The 25,431-nt window shown below is 44.5% G+C and overlaps 2 protein-coding genes across 7 annotated transcripts in view; one reads left to right on the top strand and one right to left on the bottom strand.

The window, feature by feature from the left end:
* Positions 1-24,567, top strand: part of LOC115188400 (gamma-secretase-activating protein) — a 35,066-nt gene extending 10,499 nt beyond the window's left edge. For 2 of the 6 annotated variants that reach the window (XM_029747214.1, XM_029747213.1), the window contains 14 exons: positions 9-78; positions 163-323; positions 783-917; positions 4,497-4,555; positions 6,041-6,072; positions 10,922-10,983; positions 12,299-12,394; positions 13,317-13,387; positions 13,562-13,656; positions 13,885-14,004; positions 17,267-17,328; positions 23,508-23,612; positions 23,733-23,829; positions 24,211-24,353. In XM_029747214.1, the coding sequence (XP_029603074.1) occupies positions 9-78; positions 163-323; positions 783-917; positions 4,497-4,555; positions 6,041-6,072; positions 10,922-10,983; positions 12,299-12,394; positions 13,317-13,387; positions 13,562-13,656; positions 13,885-14,004; positions 17,267-17,328; positions 23,508-23,612; positions 23,733-23,829; positions 24,211-24,311 (1,266 nt within the window). In that variant the 3' untranslated portion in view covers positions 24,312-24,353. Of the gene's footprint in view, positions 1-8; positions 79-162; positions 324-782; positions 918-4,496; positions 4,556-6,040; positions 6,073-10,921; positions 10,984-12,298; positions 12,395-13,316; positions 13,388-13,561; positions 13,657-13,884; positions 14,005-17,266; positions 17,329-23,507; positions 23,613-23,732; positions 23,830-24,210 lie in introns of those variants that run through there. The other 4 variants (XM_029747212.1, XM_029747216.1, XR_003876405.1 and 1 more) reach the window with 4 other exon arrangements.
* Positions 1-25,431, bottom strand: part of LOC115188406 (transmembrane protein 60) — a 426,277-nt gene that overhangs the window by 142,241 nt on the left and 258,605 nt on the right. The window lies entirely within an intron of this gene.

The following is a 25,431-nucleotide window of genomic DNA, read 5'->3' as shown; positions in this document are numbered from 1 at the left end:
CTCTGCAGATCATAGATTGGATCTGTGACAGTGTCATGCCGTTCGACACCTTCGATCAAATTCAGGAATTTATTCTGGGTAAGTGGAACAAGAGTTATCATCATTATCACATCTATTTTTGTGGTGTTTTATGGAAGAATCATCGTCTCCCTTCAACGACAGCGTCACTGTACAGGATCATCTATAAGAAATGCCTCAGTCTGGATGAAGTCCTGCCCTACTCCTCTGTGTTTGAGAAGAAGAAGGTACCAGAGGGTCTAGACCAGGTCCCTGGTGTCACCTGCACCACAGAGCTCCATGCTGAACCAGTGTTCAAAGGAAAGGTAAGATCTCTTTCACACACTGTAGCTATTCAACGACCTGATCAGTCACATGTGTAATAATTAGTGATTTATAAGGTTGGACACTAGGTGGCAGACAGGAGTGGGAAGCAGATCCAGTGCTCAGTAACAGATAAAGAATGCATGTCTAATGAATTCAATGAAGAAGAGTTGTGTTGAAAGAAGGGACTTAATAATATTATATAAACTGGGCTATTTCCAATGAAATACCCAGTGATTATTCTGTAGATGGAGACCTTCTTTAATTAAAGGCAAAACATTAACCATTTGTTACAATCAAGTGCATTTTATTTAATGTTATGCAGTATGAACCCCATACCATAAATAATTTTGTTTCCAAGGAGGTCTCAAGATGACCATAACAAATGGAGTTATTTTTACAAACAGTAAAAGTAGTGAACATCTGGTGTTTACTAGATGTTTGGTCATGTTTCGCTGCAGGCCAGACGTCTCCAGGGCTATTGGGAAGAGCTGCAGTGGAGCACAGAAAAGATTAAGTACTTTGAGGCAGTTCCAAACCTACGATACAGAGCATCTCAGAGCCTGTCAGACTGGACCAAGCTGCTCACTACCCTGGTGAGTTCTGTTCACACCTAGAAATATGTAGCAGCATTGGTGAGTTCACACATATTAGAGGATCAAACTGCAGATCCAGAACCTCTCACAGTCTACCAGACTGGACCATGATGCTAGCTACCCTGGTGAGTTCACACAGAGAGACTGGAATATAGAGGATCTCTGGGAGCTCAGTGCATCACAGGAACCATGGTCTCTCTCTCTGATCCCAAGCTTTACACTGCAGCTAGCAGTAGGACAGTATGGAACCATGGTCTCTCTCTCTGATCCCAAGCTTTATACTGTAGCTAGCAGTAGGACAGTATGGAACCATGGTCTCTCTCGCTCTGATCCCAAGCTTTATACTGTAGCTAGCAGTAGGACAGTATGGAACCATGGTTTCTCTCTCTGATCCCAAGCTTTACACTGCAGCTAGCAATAGGACAGTATGGAACCATGGTCTCTCTCTGATCCCAAGCTTTATACTGCAGCTAGCAGTAGGACAGTATGGAACCATGGTCTCTCTCTCTGATCCCAAGCTTTACACTGCAGCTAGCAGTAGGACAGTATGGAACCATGGTTTCTCTCTCTGATCCCAAGCTTTACACTGCAGCTAGCAGTAGGACAGTATGGAACCATGGTCTCTCTCTGATCCCAAGCTTTATACTGCAGCTAGCAGTAGGACAGTATGGAACCATGGTCTCTCTCTCTGATCCCAAGCTTTATACTGCAGCTAGCAGTAGGACAGTATGGAACCATGGTCTCTCTCGGATCCCAAGCTTTATACTGCAGCTAGCAGTAGGACAGTATGGAAACATGGTCTCTCTCTCTGATCCCAAGCTTTACACTGCAGGTAGCAGTAGGACAGTATGGAACCATGGTCTCTCTCTCTGATCCCAAGCTTTATACTGCAGCTAGCAGTAGGACAGTATGGAACCATGGTCTCTCTCTCTCTGATCCCAAGCTTTACACTGCAGCTAGCAGTAGGACAGTATGGAACCATGGTCTCTCTCTCTCTCTGATCCCAAGCTTTATACTGCAGCTAGCAGTAGGACAGTATGGAACCATGGTCTCTCTCTGATCCCAAGCTTTACACTGCAGCTAGCAGTAGGACAGTATGGAACCATGGTCTCTCTCTGATCCCAAGCTTTATACTGTAGCTAGCAGTAGGACAGTATGGAACCATAGTCTCTCTCTCTGATCCCAAGCTTTATACTGCAGCTAGCAGTAGGACAGTATGGAACCATGGTCTCTCTCTGATCCCAAGCTTTATACTGCAGCTAGCAGTAGGACAGTATGGAAACATGGTCTCTCTCTGATCCCAAGCTTTATACTGCAGCTAGCAGTAGGACAGTATGGAAACATGGTCTCTCTCTGATCCCAAGCTTTATACTGCAGCTAGCAGTAGGACTGTTTGGAACTATGGTCTCTCTCTGATCCCAAGATTTACACTGAAGCTAGCAGTAGGACAGTATGGAACCATGGTCTCTCTCTCTCTGATCCCAAGCTTTACACTGCAGCTAGTAGTAGGACAGTATGGAAACATGGTCTCTCTCTCTGATCCCAAGCTTTATGCTACAGTTAGCAGTAGGACAGTATGGAACCATGGTCTCTCTCTCTCTGATCCCAAGCTTTATACTGCAGCTAGCAGTAGGACAGTATGGAACCATGGTCTCTCTCTCTGATCCCAAGCTTTACACTGCAGCTAGCAGTAGGACAGTATGGAACCATGGTTTCTCTCTCTGATCCCAAGCTTTACACTGCAGCTAGCAGTAGGACAGTATGGAACCATGGTCTCTCTCTCTCTCTGATCCCAAGCTTTACACTGCAGCTAGCAGTAGGACAGTATGGAACCATGGTCTCTCTCTCTCTCTGATCCCAAGCTTTATACTGCAGCTAGCAGTAGGACAGTAAGGAACCATGGTCTCTCTCTCTGATCCCAAGCTTTACACTGCAGCTAGCAGTAGGACAGTATGGAACCATGGTCTCTCTCGGATCCCAAGCTTTATACTGTAGCTAGCAGTAGGACAGTATGGAACCATAGTCTCTCTCTCTGATCCCAAGCTTTATACTGCAGCTAGCAGTAGGACAGTATGGAACCATGGTCTCTCTCTGATCCCAAGCTTTATACTGCAGCTAGCAGTAGGACAGTATGGAAACATGGTCTCTCTCTGATCCCAAGCTTTACACTGCAGCTAGCAGTAGGACAGTATGGAACCATGGTCTCTCTCGGATCCCAAGCTTTATACTGTAGCTAGCAGTAGGACAGTATGGAACCATAGTCTCTCTCTCTGATCCCAAGCTTTATACTGCAGCTAGCAGTAGGACAGTATGGAACCATGGTCTCTCTCTGATCCCAAGCTTTATACTGCAGCTAGCAGTAGGACAGTATGGAAACATGGTCTCTCTCTGATCCCAAGCTTTATACTGCAGCTAGCAGTAGGACAGTATGGAAACATGGTCTCTCTCTGATCCCAAGCTTTATACTGCAGCTAGCAGTAGGACAGTATGGAAACATGGTCTCTCTCTGATCCCAAGCTTTATACTGCAGCTAGCAGTAGGACTGTTTGGAACTATGGTCTCTCTCTGATCCCAAGATTTACACTGAAGCTAGCAGTAGGACAGTATGGAACCATGGTCTCTCTCTCTCTGATCCCAAGCTTTACACTGCAGCTAGTAGTAGGACAGTATGGAAACATGGTCTCTCTCTCTGATCCCAAGCTTTATGCTACAGTTAGCAGTAGGACAGTATGGAACCATGGTCTCTCTCTCTCTGATCCCAAGCTTTACACTGCAGCTAGCAGTAGGACAGTATGAAAACATTCATCATTTCCAATTCCTGACATATTCTCTAATAGTACCACTTCAACTTTGGGCGGCAGGTACCCTAGCGTTTAAGAGCGTTGGGTCAGTAACCGAAAGGTCTCTGGCTCAAATCCCTGAGCCGAATCTGTTGATGTGCCCTTCAGCAAGGCACTGAACCCTAATTGCTCTTGTAAGTTGCTCTGGATAAGAGCGTCTGCTAAATCAGTGTTTCCCAACCAGGGGTACTAGGACCCTGGGGGCACTTGGACTATCCACAGGGGGTACTTGAGAAGACTCATGACACCATAGGTCTACTGGTAAAGTCCACATGAGGGGGTTCTTCAGGGGTTTTCTGGGCAGAGCAACATTTAGCTGGTGGTACAGTAACAGGTTGGGAACCATGTTCCTCCCTCTGTCTGTTCCAGAAGTTAGAGAACATGTTCCTCCCTCTGTCTGTTCCAGAAGTCAGAGAACACGTTCCTCCCTCTGTCTGTTCCAGAAGTTAGAGAACATGTTCCTCCCTCTGTCTGTTCCAGAAGTTATAGAACATGTTCCTCCCTCTGTCTGTTCCAGAAGTTAGAGAACATGTTCCTCCCTCTGTCTGTTCCAGAAGTTAGAGAACATGTTCCTCCCTCTGTCTGTTCCAGAAGTTAGAGAACATGTTCCTCCCTCTGTCTGTTCCAGAAGTCAGAGAACATGTTCCTCCCTCTGTCTGTTCCAGAAGTTAGAGAACATGTTCCTCCCTCTGTCTGTTCCAGAAGTTATAGAACATGTTCCTCCCTCTGTCTGTTCCAGAAGTCGGAGAACAAGAAGGCTTCTAACTATCTGCGTCACATTGAGGAGAACACTAAACAGTAGGTGGAGAACGGAAGAGCGAAGGGTCTCTTGTGTGTTGCAGAATGTTGTGTGTGTTGGAGGAAGCGTGTTGGTGGGGTACAGGGGGAACTTGACTCTTGAAAGCACAGAGAGACAAACTCACAGGGATCAATGACATTGATAGATAATAACACACAGGGATCAATAATACTGATAGATATTAACACAGGGATCAATAATACTGATAGATAATAACACACAGGGATCAATAATACTGATAGATAATAACACACAGGGATCAATGACATTGATAGATATTAACACACAGGGATCAATAACGCTGATAGATATAAACACACAGGGATCAATAATACTGATAGATAATAACACACAGGGATCAATAATACTGATAGATATTAACACACAGGGATCAATAACGCTGATAGATATAAACACACAGGGATCAATAATACTGATAGATATTAACACACAGGGATCAATAACGCTGATAGATATAAACACACAGGGATCAATAATACTGATAGATATTAACACACAGGGATCAATAATACTGATAGATATTAACACAGGGATCAATAACACTGATAGATATTAACACACAGGGATCAATAATACTGATAGATATTAACACACAGGGATCAATAATACTGATAGATAATAACACACAGGGATCAATAACACTGATAGATATTAACACACAGGGATCAATAATACTGATAGATATTAACACACAGGGATCAATACTACTGATAGATATAAACACACAGGGATCAATAATACTGATAGATATAAACACACAGGGATCAATAATACTGATCGATATTAACACACAGGGATCAATAATACTGATCGATATTAACACACAGGGATCAATAATACTGATAGATATTAACACACAGGGATCAATAATACTGATCCATAATAACACACAGGGATCAATAACGCTGATAGATATTAACACACAGGGATCAATAACACTGATAGATATTAACACAGGGATCAATAATACTGATAGATAATAACACACAGGGATCAATAACACTGATAGATATAAACACACAGGGATCAATAACACTGATAGATAATAACACACAGGGATCAATAACACTGATAGATAATAACACACAGGGATCAATAACACTGATAGATGATAACACACAGGGATCAATAACACTGATAGATAATAACACACAGGGATCAATAACACTGATAGATAATAACACACAGGGATCAATAATACTGATAGATAATAACACACAGGGATCAATAATACTGATAGATAATAACACACAGGGATCAATAATACTGATAGATAATAACACACAGGGATCAATAATACTGATAGATAATAACACACAGGGATCAATAATACTGATAGATAATGACACTCAAACACCGTAACAACACAAACACACAGACACGTAGAGATACTGTATACATACAGACACAGTTTCCACTTATAAGTAAGTCATATCATCTGATATTTCCTCTGTTATTTTCAGAGTTCTGTCGATGGTGGACAGCTGGAATCTTGGTAAGATTCACAACATTCTAAAAGCCACTATCAATTAATAGAAGGAATGTAAGAAACCTTGTCTCTAGGAATGTGAGAAACCTTGTCTCTAGGAATGTGAGAAACCTTGTCTCTAGGAATGTGAGAAACCTTGTCTCTAGGAATGTGAGAAACCTTGTCTCTAGGAATATGAGAAACCTTGTCTCTAGGAATGTAAGAAACCTTGTCTCTAGGAATGTGAGAAACCTTGTCTCTAGGAATGTGAGAAACCTTGTCTCTCTAGGAATATGAGAAACCTTATCTCTAGGAATGTGAGAAACCTTGTCTCTAGGAATGTAAGAAACCTTGTCTCTAGGAATGTGAGAAACCTTGTCTCTAGGAATGTGAGAAACCTTGTCTCTAGGAATGTGAGAAACCTTGTCTCTAGGAATGTAAGAAACCTTGTCTCTAGGAATGTGAGAAACCTTGTCTCTAGGAATGTAAGAAACCTTGTCTCTAGGAATGTGAGAACCCTTGTCTCTAGGAATGTAAGAAACCTTGTCTCTCTAGGAATGTGAGAAACCTTGTCTCTAGGAATGTGAGAAACCTTGTCTCTAGGAATGTAAGAAACCTTGTCTCTCTAGGAATGTGAGAAACCTTGTCTCTCTAGGAATGTAAGAAACCTTGTCTCTAGGAATGTGAGAAACCTTGTCTCTAGGAATGTAAGAAACCTTGTCTCTAGGAATGTAAGAAACCTTGTCTCTAGGAATGTAAGAAACCTTGTCTCTCTAGGAATGTGAGAAACCTTGTCTCTAGGAATGTAAGAAACCTTGTCTCTCTAGGAATGCAAGAAACCTTGTCTCTAGGAATGTAAGAAACCTTGTCTCTCTAGGAATGCAAGAAACCTTGTCTCTCTAGGAATGTAAGAAACCTTGTCTCTGTAGACCTTGGTATTGGTCCTTTGGCTATGAAGCTGTTATTATGATTATTATTCCTAGAATAACACTGTTATATTAAGATGCTGGCAGGTAATTTAACGTGAGCTCATTTACCCTTGACTACAGATGGGAAATGTTTTCTGCTTCAGTTTAAGAAATCCCCCAACTTGAGTTTCAGGGTCACATACTTGAGTCCACTGGAGAACATCGCTCTCAGACCCCACAGTTGATGATGATTTATCATTCAGGGAGAGAGAGAGACAAGAGGGGAAGAATGCACATGGTTATATAAGAATGGGAGGAGAAGGGCGTCTCTCTCGCTTGCTTTCCTTCTTTCTCCCTCTCTTTTTTCTCCTGTCCTTCCTGTCCTTCTCCTGTCCTTCCTGCTTCCTGACCCCAGTGCAAATGTGGTAGCTCAACCATGGGATTGGCCATTGCTCTACCTCAACTACCTGACATGGGCCATGCACAGACAATACACACCCTCACTCTCTGTCACACACACTGCTTTCTCACTCTCACTCTCTCTCTGTCTCTCTGTCTGTCTCTCACCCGTACATACTCTCTACCATACTGACCACCATTCATCATTCTCCACACCAATATCCTGACTCACAGAAACTACCCTCTGCAAGCACAGTTGACTTTTTCCTCTCTTTAACAATTGTCCCCCCTTCATTGTCCTTGTCATCTTCTCTGACTGTATTGTTTCAGTTTATCCATGGAAATGTCCCTCTGTAATGAAAAGACCATGGAGATGTCCCTCTGTAATGAAAAGACCATGGAGATGTCCCTCTGTAATGAAAAGACCATGGAGATGTCCCTCTGTAATGAAAAGACCATGGAAATGTCCCTCTCTAATGAAATGACCATGGAAATGTGGATTTTCGCCCAAAATGACATACCCAAATCTAACTGCCTGTAACTCAGGCCCTGAAGCAAGGATATGCATATTCTTGGTACCATTTGAAAGGAAACACTTTGAAGTTTGTGGAAATGTGAAAGGAATGTAGGAGAATATAATACAATTGATCTGGTAAAAGATAATACAAAGAAAAAAACAACCGTTATTTTTTATTTTTTTGTACCATCTTTGAAATACAAGAGAAATGCCATAATGTATTATTCCAGCCCAGCCCAGATGGCAGCAGTGTATGTGCAAAGTTTTAGACTGATCCAATGAACCATTGCATTTCTGCTCAAAATGTTGTATCAAGACTGCCCAAATGTGCCTAATTTGTTTATTAATAACTTTTCATGTTCAAAACTGTGCACTCTCCTCAAACAATAGCATGGTATTCTTTCACTGTAATAGCTACTGTAAATTGGACAGTGCAGTTAGATTAACAAGAATTTAAGCTTTCTGCCATTACCAGACATGTCTATAATATGACATACATGATTTTTTGTTAACTAGTAAATAGTAGCCTACAGCAAAGTGTGTTTAAATCATTTCTAACTTGTTAACAATTTCTGCTAGTTAGTTTTTGCTACCATGTGGGTTTTAGCTTTCTTGAGCCTGCTAACTGAGTGTTAATTCACCTGTTTCCATACATGTTTCATTTTAAAACATGTATCTTACAAAGGAGTTGTTTAATCTAACTGCTTAACTATTGATCTGTACATGAAATTGTATTTGTTTTTTTTTACTCATTTTTTACTAATCTTTACAGGAAAACTCCACGGGCACTATCTGATGTGTGGAGTCATTTCACTGCAGCTAATGTAGAAGGAAAAGCTGTGTACATTCGTAAATACTGTGCCAAATCATATGTGAAGAATGCAACAAATATGCAGAATCATCTGGCCAAGTGCATAAAGTTCCCTCAGTGCTCACAACAAGCAACCTCTGACTAAAGTCCCTCTACTTCTATTCGAGGTGAAAATGATGAATCAGACACCTTATCGAAAGCAACAGCTCATGGTCCTCCTGGAATCAGATGTTTTTTTGACTCAATGGAGGAACGTAGTCAGAGAAATGCTGATGAATGTCTTCCTCGAGCTGTGTATGCAACTGGTTCACCTCTGATGCTCACAGGCAATGTGTATTGGAAGAGATTTCTGAATGTTCTTCACCCAGCATACACCCCTCCAACCAGACATGCTTTATCTACTCATTTGCTGGATGCAGAGTTCAACAGAGTTCAAGTGAAGGTCAAGCAAATCATAGAGAAAGCAGACTGTATTGCAGTCATCTCTGATGGGTGGTTGAATGTTCGTGGGCAAGGAATAATTAACTACATAATCTCCACCCCTCAACCAGTATTCTACAGGAGCACAGACACAAGGGACAACAGACACACCGGTCTCTACATTGCAGATGAGCTGAAGGCAGTCATCAATGACCTTGGACCACAGAAGGTATTTGCATTGGTGACAGACAATGCTGCGAACATGAAGGCTGCTTGGTCTAAAGTGGAGGAGTCCTACCCTCACATCACACCCATTGGCTGTGCTGCTCATGCATTGAATCTGCTCCTCAAGGACATCATGGCACTGAAAACAATGGATACACTCTACAAGAGAGCCAAGGAAATGGTTAGGTATGTGAAGGCTCATCAGCAATCTACCTCACCAAGCGAAGTGAGAAGAATAAGAGCACCACATTGAAGCTGCCCAGCAACACCCGTTGGGGTGGTGTTGTCATCATGTTTGGCAGTCTCCTGGAGGGGAAGGAGTCTCTCCAAAAAATGGCCATATCACAGTCTGCCGATATGGACAGCCCCATCAAGAGGATCCTCCTGGATGATGTATTTTGGGAGAGAGTGGTAAGCAGCCTGAAACTCCTGAAACCTATAGCAGTAGCCATTGAGGGAGACAATGCCATCCTGTCTGATGTTCAGACTCTGCTTGCAGATGTAAGAGAAGAAATCCGTACTGCCCTGCCCACTTCACTGTTGCTCCAAGCAGAGGAAACTGCAGTTTTGAAATACATCAAAAAGCGTGAAGACTTCTGCCTGAAGCCCATTCACGCTGCAGAGTACATGTTGGACCCCAAGTCTGCTGGTAAGAGCATCCTGTCTGGTGCAGAGATCAACAAGGCCTATGGTGTCATCCCTACCGTGTCTCGCCACCTTGGCCTGGATGAGGGCAAGGTTCTTGGCAGTCTGGTGAAGTACACTTCCAAGCAAGGGCTTTGGGATGGAGATGCAATATGGCAGTCGTGCCAACATATCTCATCAGCCACCTGGTGGAAAGGACTTTGTGGATCTCAGGCTCTTTCCCCTGTTGCCTCCATCATCCTTCAAATCCCACCCCCCCAAAAAATTGGTTGCCATCCGGGCAAATTTGAGGCTTTTTGAGCCTGACAACGAGCCATCCTCAACAAGGTTGGAAAGTGCCAGTGAAGATGAGGCCTCAGAGTCTGATGTTGAAGAGGTGGACATTGAGTAGGTCCAGGGAGAAGACATGGAAGCCTGAGAGGAAGACAACCAAAGCTTTAGTTTCTAGACTATCATTTTACAGATGTATGTTGAAAACGTTTTTGGGAGATGCGATGGATCATTGGGGATCATTCAATATTCCCTTTCTGTTGTTGTTCAGTGAAATCATCCCATGTGAAGAGTCAACTCATTTAATTAAAGTCCAATTCGTAACTAAATCGTTTTTTTTATTTCTATTGGAAGGATTTAATCATTTGAATTATGTCTACTCATGATAAGGTAAAAGGTTTATGTTTCTGTCTCCATATGATATGGTAAATATATCCAATACAAAAAACATCTACATTTAAATGGTATTAATATTAATTTGCATATATTGCCATTAATTCCCACAGAAAGTTGCCACCTCTGAATATTCCCCAAAATGTGCAACCCTACTCACTCATCTCTCTTAAATCATTAGGCAATCCTCTTCCTCATCCTGACTCATGACTGTTTGTTTTGCCTGATGTACAACTCTGAGATGTAATGAAAAGTCTAAATACACTGTGTTATTGTTTTCCTCTGCAGATCAGAAAGTGGTTCCGTTGTTCCAGGAGGAGGATAGCCAGCAGAGGGCGCTCATAGGCCTGGTGAGTCAGAGGATACAGCAGCCATGATACTCTGGGTGGAAGGTGCCCTCGGGCACAGACAGATCTAGGACCAGCTTACCCTCCCCAGATCCTAATCTTAACCATTAGGGGGGAAATGTTAAACTGATCTTAGATCAGTGTCAGCACTGTTTTAGTGCTGGGTTGGAATGCAGGCTTGTCCAGCTTACCAAGACCAAGGTTCATCAGGGCAGGCAGTTAGCTGACAACACACACACAACACGCATGATAAAAATAGTTGTCCCTTTTTGATCCTGACATTGCAGTCTATTCCCAGGAGTTATTAGTGATGTTAGCCTTACAGCAGTAACTATTTCCATCCTGAAATTGCTGTCCCTGAGGTTTAAGTGACATTAGAGTTTCAGCAGGTTCTATTCTACCTATCCCCAGTTATAAAACACTAGGGTAGTCTAGCTGTGGTCCTCTCAGCATCAACCAGCAGGGTAACTATTCTACCTATCCCCAGTTATAAAACACTAGGGTAGTCTAGCTGTGGTCCTCTCAGCATCAACCAGCAGGGTAACTATTCTACCTATCCCCAGTTATAAAACACTAGGGTAGTCTAGCTGTGGTCCTCTCAGCATCAACCAGCAGGGTAACTATTCTACCTATCCCCAGTTATAAAACACTAGGGTAGTCTAGCTGTGGTCCTCTCAGCATCAACCAGCAGGGTAACTATTCTACCTATCCCCAGTTATAAAACACTAGGGTAGTCTAGCTGTGGTCCTCTCAGCATCAACCAGCAGGGTAACTATTCTTAGACCCATCAGCTCTGCTCCCAGCAGGCTATTCCATCTGCAGGTCAGATGGGTCTCTCCTGCTCCAGGAGTGTGTGTGTGTGTGTGTGTGTGTGTGTGTACCTGCAATGTGTGTGTGTGTGTGTACCTGCAGTGTGTGTACCTGCAGTGTGTGTGTGTGTACCTGCAGTGTATGTGTGTGTGTGTGTGTGTACCTGCAATGTGTGTGTGTGTGTGTGTGTGTGGACCTGCAGTGTGTGTGTGTGTGTGTGTGTACCTGCAGTGTGTTTGTGTGTGTGTGTGTGGCGGTGTGTACCTGCAGTGTGTGTGTGTAAGTCCCAGTAGGCTCCTGCGCCACTCTCCTAACTGTTAATAAGAATGTAGGACACTGTTAGAGGAACAGGGGAGCAGAGGAACAGGGAAACAGAGGAACAGGGAAACAGAGGAACAGGGAAACAGGGGAACAGGGGAAACAGGGGAAACAGGGGAAACAGGGTAACATCAAGGGAACCACACAGACAGACAGACACCTTCAATGTGAAGTGTTGTGTGTCCTATAGATGGTGGACAAGCTGAGAGAGCACCTCAACAGACACCTGCCTCGTCTGGGGAAGAAGAAGATCGACGTGCTGGTGGTGAACTACGTGGCCAAGCTGGTGTGTGTTCTTACTCTACAGTGCATTACCCAAACACTGTTTTCATTGTTTTTATGGTTACACAAAGAAAGGGCTGAGACAAACAGATTGTAGTTGAGAAATGACAATAACCATTATCCTCCAATACATTTATTTCCTCCTGTGGATGACAGATCTACTTCCCACTGTTCACAGCTCAGTCATGACGTCAGAGAGGCTCTGTACGGTACATCATACATAGATATCACTGACTGAAGAACACCCTGAACCTTACATGGAAATAATGCACTCCATATCAGGAAGACACAAGCCTTTTCCATAAAGTGTGTGTGAGTGTGAGATTGTGTGTCAGGATGTAAATGTGGTAGTGTTCCTTCCTGTTATTGCAGTAAGAGAGCGAGGAGAAGAGGATGTGAGGAGTCATGCTTGGTCAGTCACAGTGTGTGTTAGTTGGCTAGCGGTGTGTGTGTGTGTGTGTGTGTGTGTGGGGATGTAATGGGTGTGAAAGTGGCAGTGTATAAATAAATCATAGTGCTCTTGCTACGTGTTGGCATGGACTACTATTCATTTGTTGCTCAATTGAGAAAATAGGAAGTGTTAGTGTGTGAAGCTGTAGAAATAGGAAGTGAATGTGAAACGTTTTAATAGTGGTCTTATCATGTAACATTTGAGTAAATCAGATGTTTAAATTCTCAGAGCATTCATCCCTGACCTCTTTTCTGTGTGTTTGTGTGTGTGTGTTTGTGCTTGTTTGGTGTGTGTGGGGGTTTTTGGTGTGTGGGTGTTTAATGTGTGTGTTCGGTGTGTGTGTTTGGTGTCTGGGGGTGTTTGGTGTGGGTGTGGGTGTTTGGTGTGTGGGGGTGTTTGGTGTGGTGTATGTGTGGGTGTTTGGTGTGTGTGTGTGTTTGGTGTGTGGTGGTGTGTGGGTGTTTGGTGTGTGTAGCTGGAGCTGATCAGACGCATGCTGGAGTCTGTGTGGCTGAAGTACAAACTGGGCCCTCTGGCCCTCTGCTTGTAAGTTGCTCCCTGTGTTAGTGTGTGTGTGTCAGTTTGTGTGTTAGCCAATTAGTGTGTGTGTCAGTTTGTGTGTTAGTCAATTAGTGTGTGTGTTAGTGTGTGTCTACAGTGTGTATGTAAGTCCTGTTCCATTGCTGTTTACTATCCTATCTGCTCTCCTATCTGCTGTAGAAAGCAGCAGGGGAGTTCAGCGGAGTGGGCAGTGTTTCACGTGATGTGTCGGATACTGGAGGCTACAAACACTCTGTGTCTCCCCCTCCCTCCTGGTAAGAAGAACCCTGTTTAATCTTCTCTAAATAACACTGTTTATTCATGTATTTTACCTTGTTCAACCTTCTCAAAATAACCAAGGCGTTAAACTTATTTTAACCTCCCTGTCCAGTGTCTCATAATAACAAAGCACTTGAACAGAGCTTATAGAGAGCCTGCCTCTACAATATGAAATAAATATTCAAGCAAACGGCATCTGACGTGGTGTTGCTGTGTGTCTGCAGGGTATCACACTCTCCTGTCCGTGTTGGGGGTTCGCTGTCTCCCCAGACACACCTTCCTGCAGTACGTTGACCATGGTGTCCTGCAGCTCACTGAGACCTTCGTCTCACGACTCATGACAGGTTCACACGCACGCACGCACGCACGCACACACACACACACGGCTATAGACACACAGACACACACACACACACAGGGCTATAGACACACAATACGTGCATATACCCTGTATATACACACATACACACAATTTATCAGATGGCATGATTCAGCTATTGTGCCATAATGTAATTTCTCAGTAATTACTACAGGAAGGTGTGTCCTCATGAATACTGAGTCAGAGAATTGGCAATACAGTTCTGTACTTTTCCACAGTAAGCTGGAACCTCTTAGATTCATTACTGTCTGACTTACAGTGTAACCGTGTCTGCCTCCTCCATGCTTCAATACAGATTAATACTGTAACCGTGTCAAAAGTGGGTTCTGGTCAAAAGTAGTGCACTATATAAGGAATAGTGTGGCATTTGGGACGTACACCTAGAGGTCAATCTAATCTAACAGAGGACACTAACAGCAATAGCTCAGTCACAAAATGTAAGATGCCGCTCTGTTCATTGATTTATCATGGTCACTGTAACTGTCAAAAAGCCTTTGAGTTATAGGTCTGGGAGTTCAGTGTGAAGGTGACATTACAAAGATACAGTACACCACACACACACACACACACACACACACACTGTTTATACAACAGGTGGGTCTAATCCTGAATGTTGATAGGTTAAAACCACATTCCAGCCGGTGTCTATTTCACAAATGACCACCGGCTAAATCTACGACTTTGAAATGCCTATTTACCATGTTCCATTTCACTGCGCAATCCACAGTCTCATCAATCCTGCTAGGAAATGTACAAACTTGATCTCCACTATAAAAAGCACAGACATTAATTTTGTTTCAATATTGAATTGCGATCTCCACCGTCTCATATAAAGTGAATGTGTCCGAACCAGACAGACAACAAATTGAGCTGGTTGTCATAGCAACACACAACTTTTTTTCCAGTTGACTAGCTAAATCGACATTTTGTTGCCAAAACTAAAATGGATGAGTGGAACATTTATTTAGATATTTTCGGCGACATGACTATGGGTGAATGGGGGAAAAAAGATGGCAATAATACCCAGGCATCCAGATTTGGAGGATACTGCGCTGAATGTGGGGCTTAGTTGTCTGTTCCCCTCTTTTCCTCTTCGACCCAGATGTTTCTGGAGGTCGAACCACACTTTCTGGACCAGACCCCTTGGTGTACCGGGATTCAGAGCCTGGGAGTTTTGGAGCTGGGCCATGTCCTTATCGGTGGTGGGAGGGTGGCTGTTTGTGTTATCTTTTCCTTGCCTTAGCTGTTTGATGTTGCCCAGAAATACATGATTCGAGGTGGTAAATTCAGTGTCCTTCATAAGGCACCAGCTGCGACCGATAGGTGGGTCGTTTAGAAACCGGTTGAGCCCACTCCGGAGTGCCAGGTAGCTACTTAATGCAGTACTGCTCCCCCTTCCCATTTCGTACATTTCCATAAAACTGTCGGAGAAGGATGTTAAACTCTTCGTTAGTCAACAACTGTTTGTCTTCTCTGCTAGCCAGCCCTCGAAGCAACGCGCATCGCACTTTGTTTTCTGAACTGTTTTTTTCGTTGCGGCTTTTCTCTAGGTCATTCAATGGAGTGTCCTCCAGATCAAAATAGCTAAATGTGCTACTCATCCATTTTAGTTTTGGCAACAAAATGTCGATTTAGCTAGTCAACTGGAAAAAAAGTTGTGTGTTGCTATGACAACCAGCTCAATTTGTTGTCTGTCTGGTTCGGACACATTCACTTTATATGAGACGGTAGGGAAAACAAAATTGAAATGGTCCGAGAGACAGACAGCAAGTTTTATACACATTTCTGCTGTTGAAAACCAAATGCTACTCTGTAAGAAATGGGAGATAATGTCTAGATGCTTTTTTATAGTGGAGATCAAGTTTCTACATTTCCTGGCAGGGTTGATGAGACAGTCATAATTTCGCCTGGCATAGAACATGTGCTCTCTCGTTAGGACACTTGGTTCATCATAGTGCTTGATAGTTTTTGCGACTGCACTTGAAGAAACATTAAAAGTTCTTGAAATTTCCAGGATTGACGGACCTTCATGTGTTAAAGTAATGATGGACTGTCGTTTCTCTTTGCTTATTTGAGCTGTTCTTGCCATAATATGGACTTGGTCTTTTACCAAATAGGGCTATCTTCTGTATACCACCTCTACCTTGTCACAACACAACTGATTGGCAGGTACTGTAGTTGGAGTGAGGGACTGGAGTGAGGGACTGGAGTGAGGGACTGGAGTGAGGGACTGGAGTGAGGGACTGGAGAGAGGGACTGGAGAGAGGGACTGGAGTGAGGGACTGTGTAGATGTTGAACATTGTAGTGTTTACCAAGACAAAGAATGGAATGTAAGCGCTAGAAGCCCAAGTGCCAGTACCACTCCCACCCACAGTCCTGCAGGGTTTTATCCCTGTTAGACACAAGCTCAGACTAAACATGCCCTTATCCCTCATCCACTGTTTGAATTGCAACAATACTTGCATTCATATCTTCATATCTATAGTTGTTTCTTTACAAAGACATTGAAGTGTTATTGCTATACCCAAACAGTTTGCTTCAGAGAATCTAAATGTCTTGAGTTACTCTCTTGTAATACAAAGGTCAACTAGTACAAACCCTCCCTGACAGATAGTCAGTACCTGGTAAGAAGAATGGCGCAATGCTTACAGCCCTAGATACCCGTTCATGCTTGGACACGTTTATCAATACTTGCATTGACATCTCAATCTTTTAAGATATCCCATTACAATACAGTCTTGTATTAAGATGTTACAATACCCAAACAGTGGGATGTTTGTGTGGTAACAGGAACACTGACTCTTTTTGTACCTGGTAACAATCAGAAGGCAATACTAGAAACTGTTTCATGCCTGGCCAGTTTCAGTACAGTTTATATCACAGCTCTTCCTCAGGGGACAAACAAAACAATCTCTGAAGATGAAAGCAAAGTACAAAACATGAAGTTTTCCGTAATTAGTCTAGACGGTGATAAGGAACATTTCAGAATTCTGGGGAATAAGTTCTGTATAAGAAAGTGGCAAAATTAATTTGTGTAATTGCCTTAAAGTGTTTTGAATAATGTAGTAGTCAGAGATGGTTGATAATGTTTGATATGGACTTTACCTTGGTGTTTTTCACACTCCCAGAAAGTCCTCCTGGGACAATAGAAACCGTATTACTGAAGATGAAAGGTTTAGATGATTTTAAGTAATTAAAAAACTGTCTATTTTTTTCTCTTGTGTAGATCTAGACAACAGTGATGCCAACGAGGAGCTGAAGTTCAGCATTCTGAAGAGACTACCGGAGGTAAAAGTTACATTTCTCTCAAAGGTGTTAATTGCATTGTGTAGTTGCTGATGTTTGTTACTTCCAGCTGTCTAAGCAGTGGAATGTAATATTTTTTTTTTGCCAATCAGAGGATTCTTGGACTGTTGTTGCAACCAAGAGAGGAAGTGAAGAAGGTACAACAGAGAAACACAGACACATTCCTTCTGCTGTTCATTCTCATATTCATAGGGGGGGATTCCGACCCGAGTTAAGCGCGCGTAAATGGAATGGAATTCCCTTTAGATGCACTTCTCTCTCTGCATATTCTGACCTCGGTTTTGTTTGGGGTGGAGGCTAGAGTGTGGTGGAGGTGTCTACAGATACGTCGTATTCTGACCTCGGTTTTGTTTGGGGTGGAGGCTAGAGTGTGGTGGAGGTGTCTACAGATACGTCGTATTCTGACCTCGGTTTTGTTTGGGGTGGAGGCTAGAGTGTGGTGGAGGTGTCTACAGATACGTCGTATTCTGACCTCGGTTTTGTTTGGGGTGGAGGCTAGAGTGTGGTGGAGGTGTCTACAGATACGTCGTATTCTGACCTCGGTTTTGTTTGGGGTGGAGGCTAGAGTGTGGTGGAGGTGTCTACAGATACGTCGTATTCTGACCTCGGTTTTGTTTGGGGTGGAGGCTAGAGTGTGGTGGAGGTGTCTACAGATACGTCGTATTCTGACCTCGGTTTTGTTTGGGGTGGAGGCTAGAGTGTGGTGGAGGTGTCTACAGATACGTCGTATTCTGACCTCGGTTTTGTTTGGGGTGGAGGCTAGAGTGTGGTGGAGGTGTCTACAGATACGTCGTATTCTGACCTCGGTTTTGTTTGGGGTGGAGGCTAGAGTGTGGTGGAGGTGTCTACAGATACGTCGTATTCTGACCTCGGTTTTGTTTGGGGTGGAGGCTAGAGTGTGGTGGAGGTGTCTACAGATACGTCGTATTCTGACCTCGGTTTTGTTTGGGGTGGAGGCTAGAGTGTGGTGGAGGTGTCTACAGATACGTCGTATTCTGACCTCGGTTTTGTTTGGGGTGGAGGCTAGAGTGTGGTGGAGGTGTCTACAGATACGTCGTATTCTGACCTCGGTTTTGTTTGGGGTGGAGGCTAGAGTGTGGTGGAGGTGTCTACAGATACGTCGTATTCTGACCTCGGTTTTGTTTGGGGTGGAGGCTAGAGTGTGGTGGAGGTGTCTACAGATACGTCGTATTCTGACCTCGGTTTTGTTTGGGGTGGAGGCTAGAGTGTGGTGGAGGTGTCTACAGATACGTCGTATTCTGACCTCGGTTTTGTTTGGGGTGGAGGCTAGAGTGTGGTGGAGGTGTCTACAGATACGTCGTATTCTGACCTCGGTTTTGTTTGGGGTGGAGGCTAGAGTGTGGTGGAGGTGTCTACAGATACGTCGTATTCTGACCTTGATTTAATTCCCTCATAATTCCACCACCTTTATGCGTGATGAAACCATGAATAAGGTCTAGTGAACCTACTGGTCTCAAGTGGGACAGTGAAATAGGCTATAAATAGCTGAGCCGTTATTCAGAATTTTAATTGTATACCCTCATAATTTGCGTGGATGAAATGTGGAGATCCAAGCTACAGGCTTCTGTAGTGCTGAACCTGCTAACTTGATGTATGCGCTTTCAAATGTTTTATGACTGGGCTTTTCGCCGTTTTATTTGACAATTTGTATCATGTTAAATATTAGGCACTATCAGGAGCCACCATCAGTAATACCCACATACATTTAGAAGTGTTAGTTTTCTACAATTTGTACCTTACATTTTGCATCATTCCATTCTGTTGAGCTTTATTTTCTCTGTCACATCAGTGTAGTTGTTCCTGAAGGTCTCTAGCATTACTGGATCATATTAGACTAACGTTGTGCAATAATTTAGGACATGTAGCCTATTAGAACATTATGGAACTCAGACCACACGTAGCAGGTTAAACCTGGAGCCTGACTCACGGTTCACCACGCCTGGCCCGTTGTGAGAATCAGGGTAGACTCACGGTTCACCACGACTGGACCGTTGTGAGAATCAGGGTAGACTCACGGTTCACCACGACTGGACCGTTGTGAGAATCAGGTTAGACTCACGGTTCACCACGCCTGGACCGTTGTGAGAATCAGGGTAGACTCACGGTTCACCACGACTGGACCGTTGTGAGAATCAGGGTAGACTCACGGTTCACCACGACTGGACCGTTGTGAGAATCAGGGTAGACTCACGGTTCACCACGACTGGACCGTTGTGAGAATCAGGGTAGACTCACGGTTCACCACGCCTGGACCGTTGTGAGAATCAGGTTAGACTCACGGTTCACCGCGCCTGGACCGTTGTGAGAATCAGGGTAGACTCACGGTTCACCGCGCCTGGACCGTTGTGAGAATCAGGGTAGACTCACGGTTCACCACGACTGGACCGTTGTGAGAATCAGGGTAGACTCACGGTTCACCGCGACTGGACCGTTGTGAGAATCAGGGTAGACTCACGGTTCACCACGACTGGACCGTTGTGAGAATCAGGGTAGACTCACGGTTCACCACGCCTGGACCGTTGTGAGAATCAGGGTAGACTCACGGTTCACCACGCCTGGACCGTTGTGAGAATCAGGGTAGACTCACGGTTCACCACGCCTGGACCGTTGTGAGAATCAGGGTAGACTCACGGTTCACCACGACTGGACCGTTGTGAGAATCAGGGTAGACTCACGGTTCACCACGCCTGGACCGTTGTGAGAATCAGGGTAGACTCACGGTTCACCACGCCTGGACCGTTGTGAGAATCAGGGTAGACTCACGGTTCACCACGCCTGGACCGTTGTGAGAATCAGGGTAGACTCACGGTTCACCGCGACTGGACCGTTGTGAGAATCAGGGTAGACTCACGGTTCACCGCGCCTGGACCGTTGTGAGAATCAGGGTAGACTCACGGTTCACCGCGCCTGGACCGTTGTGAGAATCAGGGTAGACTTATAGGACTATTGTTCAGGTTCTGATTCAGTGTTTAATAGTCACATGTACAGGGTTTCAGGTGTGATTACAGGGTACAGTGAAAATCTTAGGCTCCAAGCTCCAACATGCAGGACTAAGGGAAATAAAATAATGACAATGGTAATAAAACAATAGAAATAGCACTATATACATCATAATAACTGTGGCAGTGATGAATAATACATGTCCACTGGGGTGGAGGCAGAGGAATGACTGTTGAGGAGGTGGGGGGAATGACTGCAGGGGAGCAGAGGAATGACTGTTGAGGAGGTGGGGGAATGACTGCAGGGGAGCAGAGTAAAGACTGTTGAGGAGGTGGGGGAATGACTGCAGGGGAGCAGAGTAAAGACTGTTGAGGAGGTGGGGGGAATGACTGCAGGGGAGCAGAGTAAAGACTGTTGAGGAGGTGGGGGGAATGACTGCAGGGGAGCAGAGTAAAGACTGTTGAGGAGGTGGGGGAATGACTGCAGGGGAGCAGAGTAAAGACTGTTGAGGAGGTGGGGGAATGACTGCAGGGGAGCAGAGTAAAGACTGTTGAGGAGGTGGGGGGAATGACTGCAGGGGAGCAGAGTAAAGACTGTTGAGGAGGTGGGGGGAATGACTGCAGGGGAGCAGAGTAAAGACTGTTGAGGAGGTGGGGGGAATGACTGCAGGGGAGCAGAGTAAAGACTGTTGAGGAGGTGGGGGAATGACTGCAGGGGAGCAGAGTAAAGACTGTTGAGGAGGTGGGGGAATGACTGCAGGGGAGCAGAGTAAAGACTGTTGAGGAGGTGGGGGAATGACTGCAGGGGAGCAGAGTAAAGACTGTTGAGGAGGTGGGGGAATGACTGCAGGGGAGCAGAGTAAAGACTGTTGAGGAGGTGGGGGAATGACTGCAGGGGAGCAGAGTAAAGACTGTTGAGGAGGTGGGGGGAATGACTGCAGGGGAGCAGAGTAAAGACTGTTGAGGAGGTGGGGGGAATGACTGCAGGGGAGCAGAGTAAAGACTGTTGAGGAGGTGGGGGGAATGACTGCAGGGGAGCAGAGTAAAGACTGTTGAGGAGGTGGGGGGAATGACTGCAGGGGAGCAGAGTAAAGACTGTTGAGGAGGTGGGGGGAATGACTGCAGGGGAGCAGAGTAAAGACTGTTGAGGAGGTGGGGGAATGACTGCAGGGGAGCAGAGGAAAGACTGTTGAGGAGGTGGGGGGAATGACTGCAGGGGAGCAGCATGATCATTGAGGGGTGTGAGGACCAAGTGAAATCAAATCAATAAAAATGATTAATAAAAATGAATTACAATTATAATATACATATTAACAACTGCAACAGTGATGAATGTCGTTGGGGTGGGGGCAGAGTAAAAGTCAGTTGGGGGGTGGGTGGGAAATGTCCATCGGGGGAGTAGCGGGGGGAAGGTAGCTGACTAGTGGTGGCTATTTAGCAGCCTGATGGTCTCAGGGCAGAAGCTATTGGCCAGTCTGTTCGTTTTTGTCATGATGCTCCTGTACTGCCCGCGTCTGAGTGATTGAAGTGGGGAGAACAGGGCGTGGCTCGGGTTGGCTGAGGTCCTTGATGATCTTCTTGGCCTTACATTTACATTTTAGTCATTTAGCAGACGCTCTTATCCAGAGCGACTTACAGTAGTGAATGCATACATTCCATTTCATGCATTTTTTTTTCTCCGTACTGGTCCCCCGTGGGAATCGAACCAACAACCCTGGCGTTGCAAACACCATGCTCTACCAACTGAGCCACAGTTACTTCCTGAGACACCTGGTGGTGTAGGGTCCTGCGGGTCAGGCAGTGTGCACCAATGGTGTGTTCGGCTGCACTTATCACCCTCTGAAGTGCCTTGTGGTCCGCGGCGGTGGAGTTGCCGCAGCAGGCTGTGATGCAGCCCAACAGTATGCTCTCAATGGTGCTCCTATAGAACACTCTGAGCGCCCTCGGGGACAGGCCGAAGTTCAACCCCTATTCTACACTTTTTCCACCTTCCAATATTTCATACATTGAATCAAACCACTGTATTTTTTATTCATAAATATATTTTGTGAGTAAAGGCTCTCCAAACCGGTTGGTTTATGATTCATACATACTTTCCTAAGACTAAAATGTGCCTAAATAATCTAACAGATCAGAGTATTTTTAAATCTACCAGTTGAAACGGAGATAAAGATGTATAGATGTCTTTCTTTCATTGATCCCTATTGTCTGAGCCCGTTCTCTCCATCTATTCTAGTCTGTCAACAAAATTATAATTAAGGGTACACCGTATTTAAAGGGATGCCTTAAGCCGGGTGTACACTACATTATTTTGGCCCTGATTTAGCTGCCCCAGACAAGTTGAGATCGGAGACAAAATCCCCAGAAGAAGCCAGTGAGATGACACTGTTTCGCAGGATGTGTAGACTCGCGAGAAGGAGCGATGACTACTACTAGTATGCGTTTGTACTTGCCTTCAAAGCCAAAGTGCGCCTCCAAGTCGGTTTGAAATCGTTACAGCTCTGAAGCTCACAAGCAATGTTATTCAATTCAAAATGTTGGCTTGATATTTCAACTCTGTATGGCAAGAGTGAATGTCTGACTGAAAACGTTTGAGGCTGCTTTGAGCCACAGCTCGTTGTAGCTACGTTAAATCTAATCACCATATTGGCTTTAAGAGAAATGTCCTGAAAACCATATTGGCTTTAATAAGAGAAATGTCCTGAAAACCATATTGGCTTCAAGAGAAATGTCCTGAAAACCATATTGGCTTTAATAAGAGAAATGTCCTGAAAACCATATTGGCTTTAATAAGAGAAATGTCCTGAAAACCATATTGGCTTTAATAAGAGAAATGTCCTGAAAACCATATTGGCTTCAAGAGAAATGTCCTGAAAACCATATTGAATGAAAACTCCACGAGAAAATCTGTTGGCCAGCAAGTGGGAGGGTTTTCATCGGTTGAATTACATGTGCAAGGGAAACGCCTGCAAAGCCCGTTACGCACCTGCATAAGGTAAGTCTGAATACCAACTACTGAGAAGTGCGTAGGAAAGGCGTGCGTAGGAAATGACGCCTTTCTTAAGTCAGAATCGGGCCATAGCGAATAGCCACTCATTTACCAGTCAACACGATAGGTTTTACACAGGTTGAGAAACTTCTGTTGAAGGCCTGGTGATAGAGGACATGGGGTAACCAGATGACTGTTGCTGTTATTTCCAGCCCATGGAGCAGAGGATCTGTCACCTGTGGGATCACCCCATCAGTTCAGCCTGTATCTCCAGAGACTATGTCAGAGGCCTGCTGGAGAAACACGCCAAAACCAAAGTAACACTGTCTTATTCAGCTTCCACTAATCAACTGTACAATCACCAATTCAATACCACCAAGAGCAGGAAGTAAATACTGCTGGACTTGATTAGTTAGATGCTTTGTCTGTTGTTCCAGGGTTCTATGTTCATGGAGAGAGACGAGCCTGGCTTCAGGCCTGAGTTCCTGCCTCTCACCTTCCTGACCAAAATTCTGTTGGATGTGGAAGATCGAGGTATTTATTCAGAGAATGTTTCTCTTGTCTCTACAAGTGAAACTAGCTTATTAAACAGCCAAGCCAAACTGTGTACTGTGTGTGTACTGTGTGTGTACTGTGTGTGTTCTGTGTATATTGTGTGTGTATATTGTGTGTGTTCTGTGTGTGTGTTCTGTGTGTGTGTATTGTGTGTGTACTGTGTGTGTACTGTGTGTGTTCTGTGTGTGTTCTGTGTGTATATTGTGTGTGTTCTGTGTGTGTACTGTGTGTGTGTTCTGTGTGTGTTCTGTGTGTGTACTGTGTGTGTTCTGTGTGTGGGTGTCTGATGGTGTGTACTGTGTGTGTACTGTGTGTGTTCTGTGTGTGGGTGTCTGATGGTGTGTCTATTCTGTGTTGCAGCTCTGAACCCTTTTGAGGAGCAGGAGAATGTGGATGCCAGGTTTGTGGAGGAGACGACTCTGAAACAGACTCTGATCCTGCTGGGCTTCCAGGACAAGTGAGGGAGTGAAAGACCGAGAGGTGAAGGGAGGTGAAGAAAGAGGGGGAGCAGTTGAGGCTCCAAGTTATCACTCAACATTACATATTCCACTAATACTCAGAGAGCGGGGACTGTGTCAGAGAGCGGGGACTGTGTCAGAGAGCGGGGACTGTGTCAGAGAGCGGGGACTGTGTCAGAGAGCGGGGACTGTGTCAGAGAGCGGGGACTGTGTCAGAGAGCGGGGACTGTGTCAGAGAGCGGGGACTGTGTCAGAGAGCGGGGAACTGTGTCAGAGAGCGGGGACTGTGTCAGAGAGCGGGGACTGTGTCAGAGAGCGGGGACTGTGTCAGAGAGCGGGGACTGTGTCAGAGAGCGGGGACTGTGTCAGAGAGCGGGGACTGTGTCAGAGAGCGGGGACTGTGTCAGAGAGCGGGGACTGTGTGAAATTACACTTTAAATGTTGATTACTCAACATTCCAATACATGAGAATCTATGAAAAGACATTTGATTCTGATGAACAATGGGTCTGGTGACAATAGTCACCGGTTAAGCATTCATTTGACAGATTTATATTTCTGCACTCTCTGCCTGTTGCTCAACTCTCCCACACAAACCAGATGGATGAGGCTCTTACAGTAAGAAGGAAAGTTATCTGGAAGGTGTATGAATTACCACAACATGTGTCCTGTATGATGTCTGTACATTTCCATTTCAGAGGAACTGATGCATGGTTAGATTTCAGGAATAACACAGTGATTTGGAGTGAAATCCAGGAAATGAGTTGGATCAGGTACAATAATAAACTGGAAAAGGGATTTTTTTGTAATGTTTACACGTGTGTAAAGCCATATTGTATCAATTAAACTCTAAATAAAATATTTGTTGCATGTTTCTAACAACTGTCTGTCTTCGTTCAATAAGACTGCTCATGATAGCCGTGGCAGCGTCACATTGACACTATTCCCTATGACTCATACAGTGACATTAAGGGACAGATAAGTAAACCATAAATAAGTACATTATCCCATCATCACTCTGATTATCACATGCTAATGTTAGCCACTGTGCTGCAGTGTGGATTGTTATGGTTGAGACAGTCAGAGACACACCCTGTTAGCTGAGGGAACAGACTGAGACCTGG

Source organism: Salmo trutta, unplaced genomic scaffold, assembly GCF_901001165.1.
Source record: "Salmo trutta unplaced genomic scaffold, fSalTru1.1, whole genome shotgun sequence".
Classification (NCBI taxonomy): Eukaryota; Metazoa; Chordata; class Actinopteri; order Salmoniformes; family Salmonidae; genus Salmo; species Salmo trutta.
The sequence above is the reverse complement of the archived record's forward strand: the minus strand, read 5'-3'. Positions and strand labels throughout refer to the sequence as shown.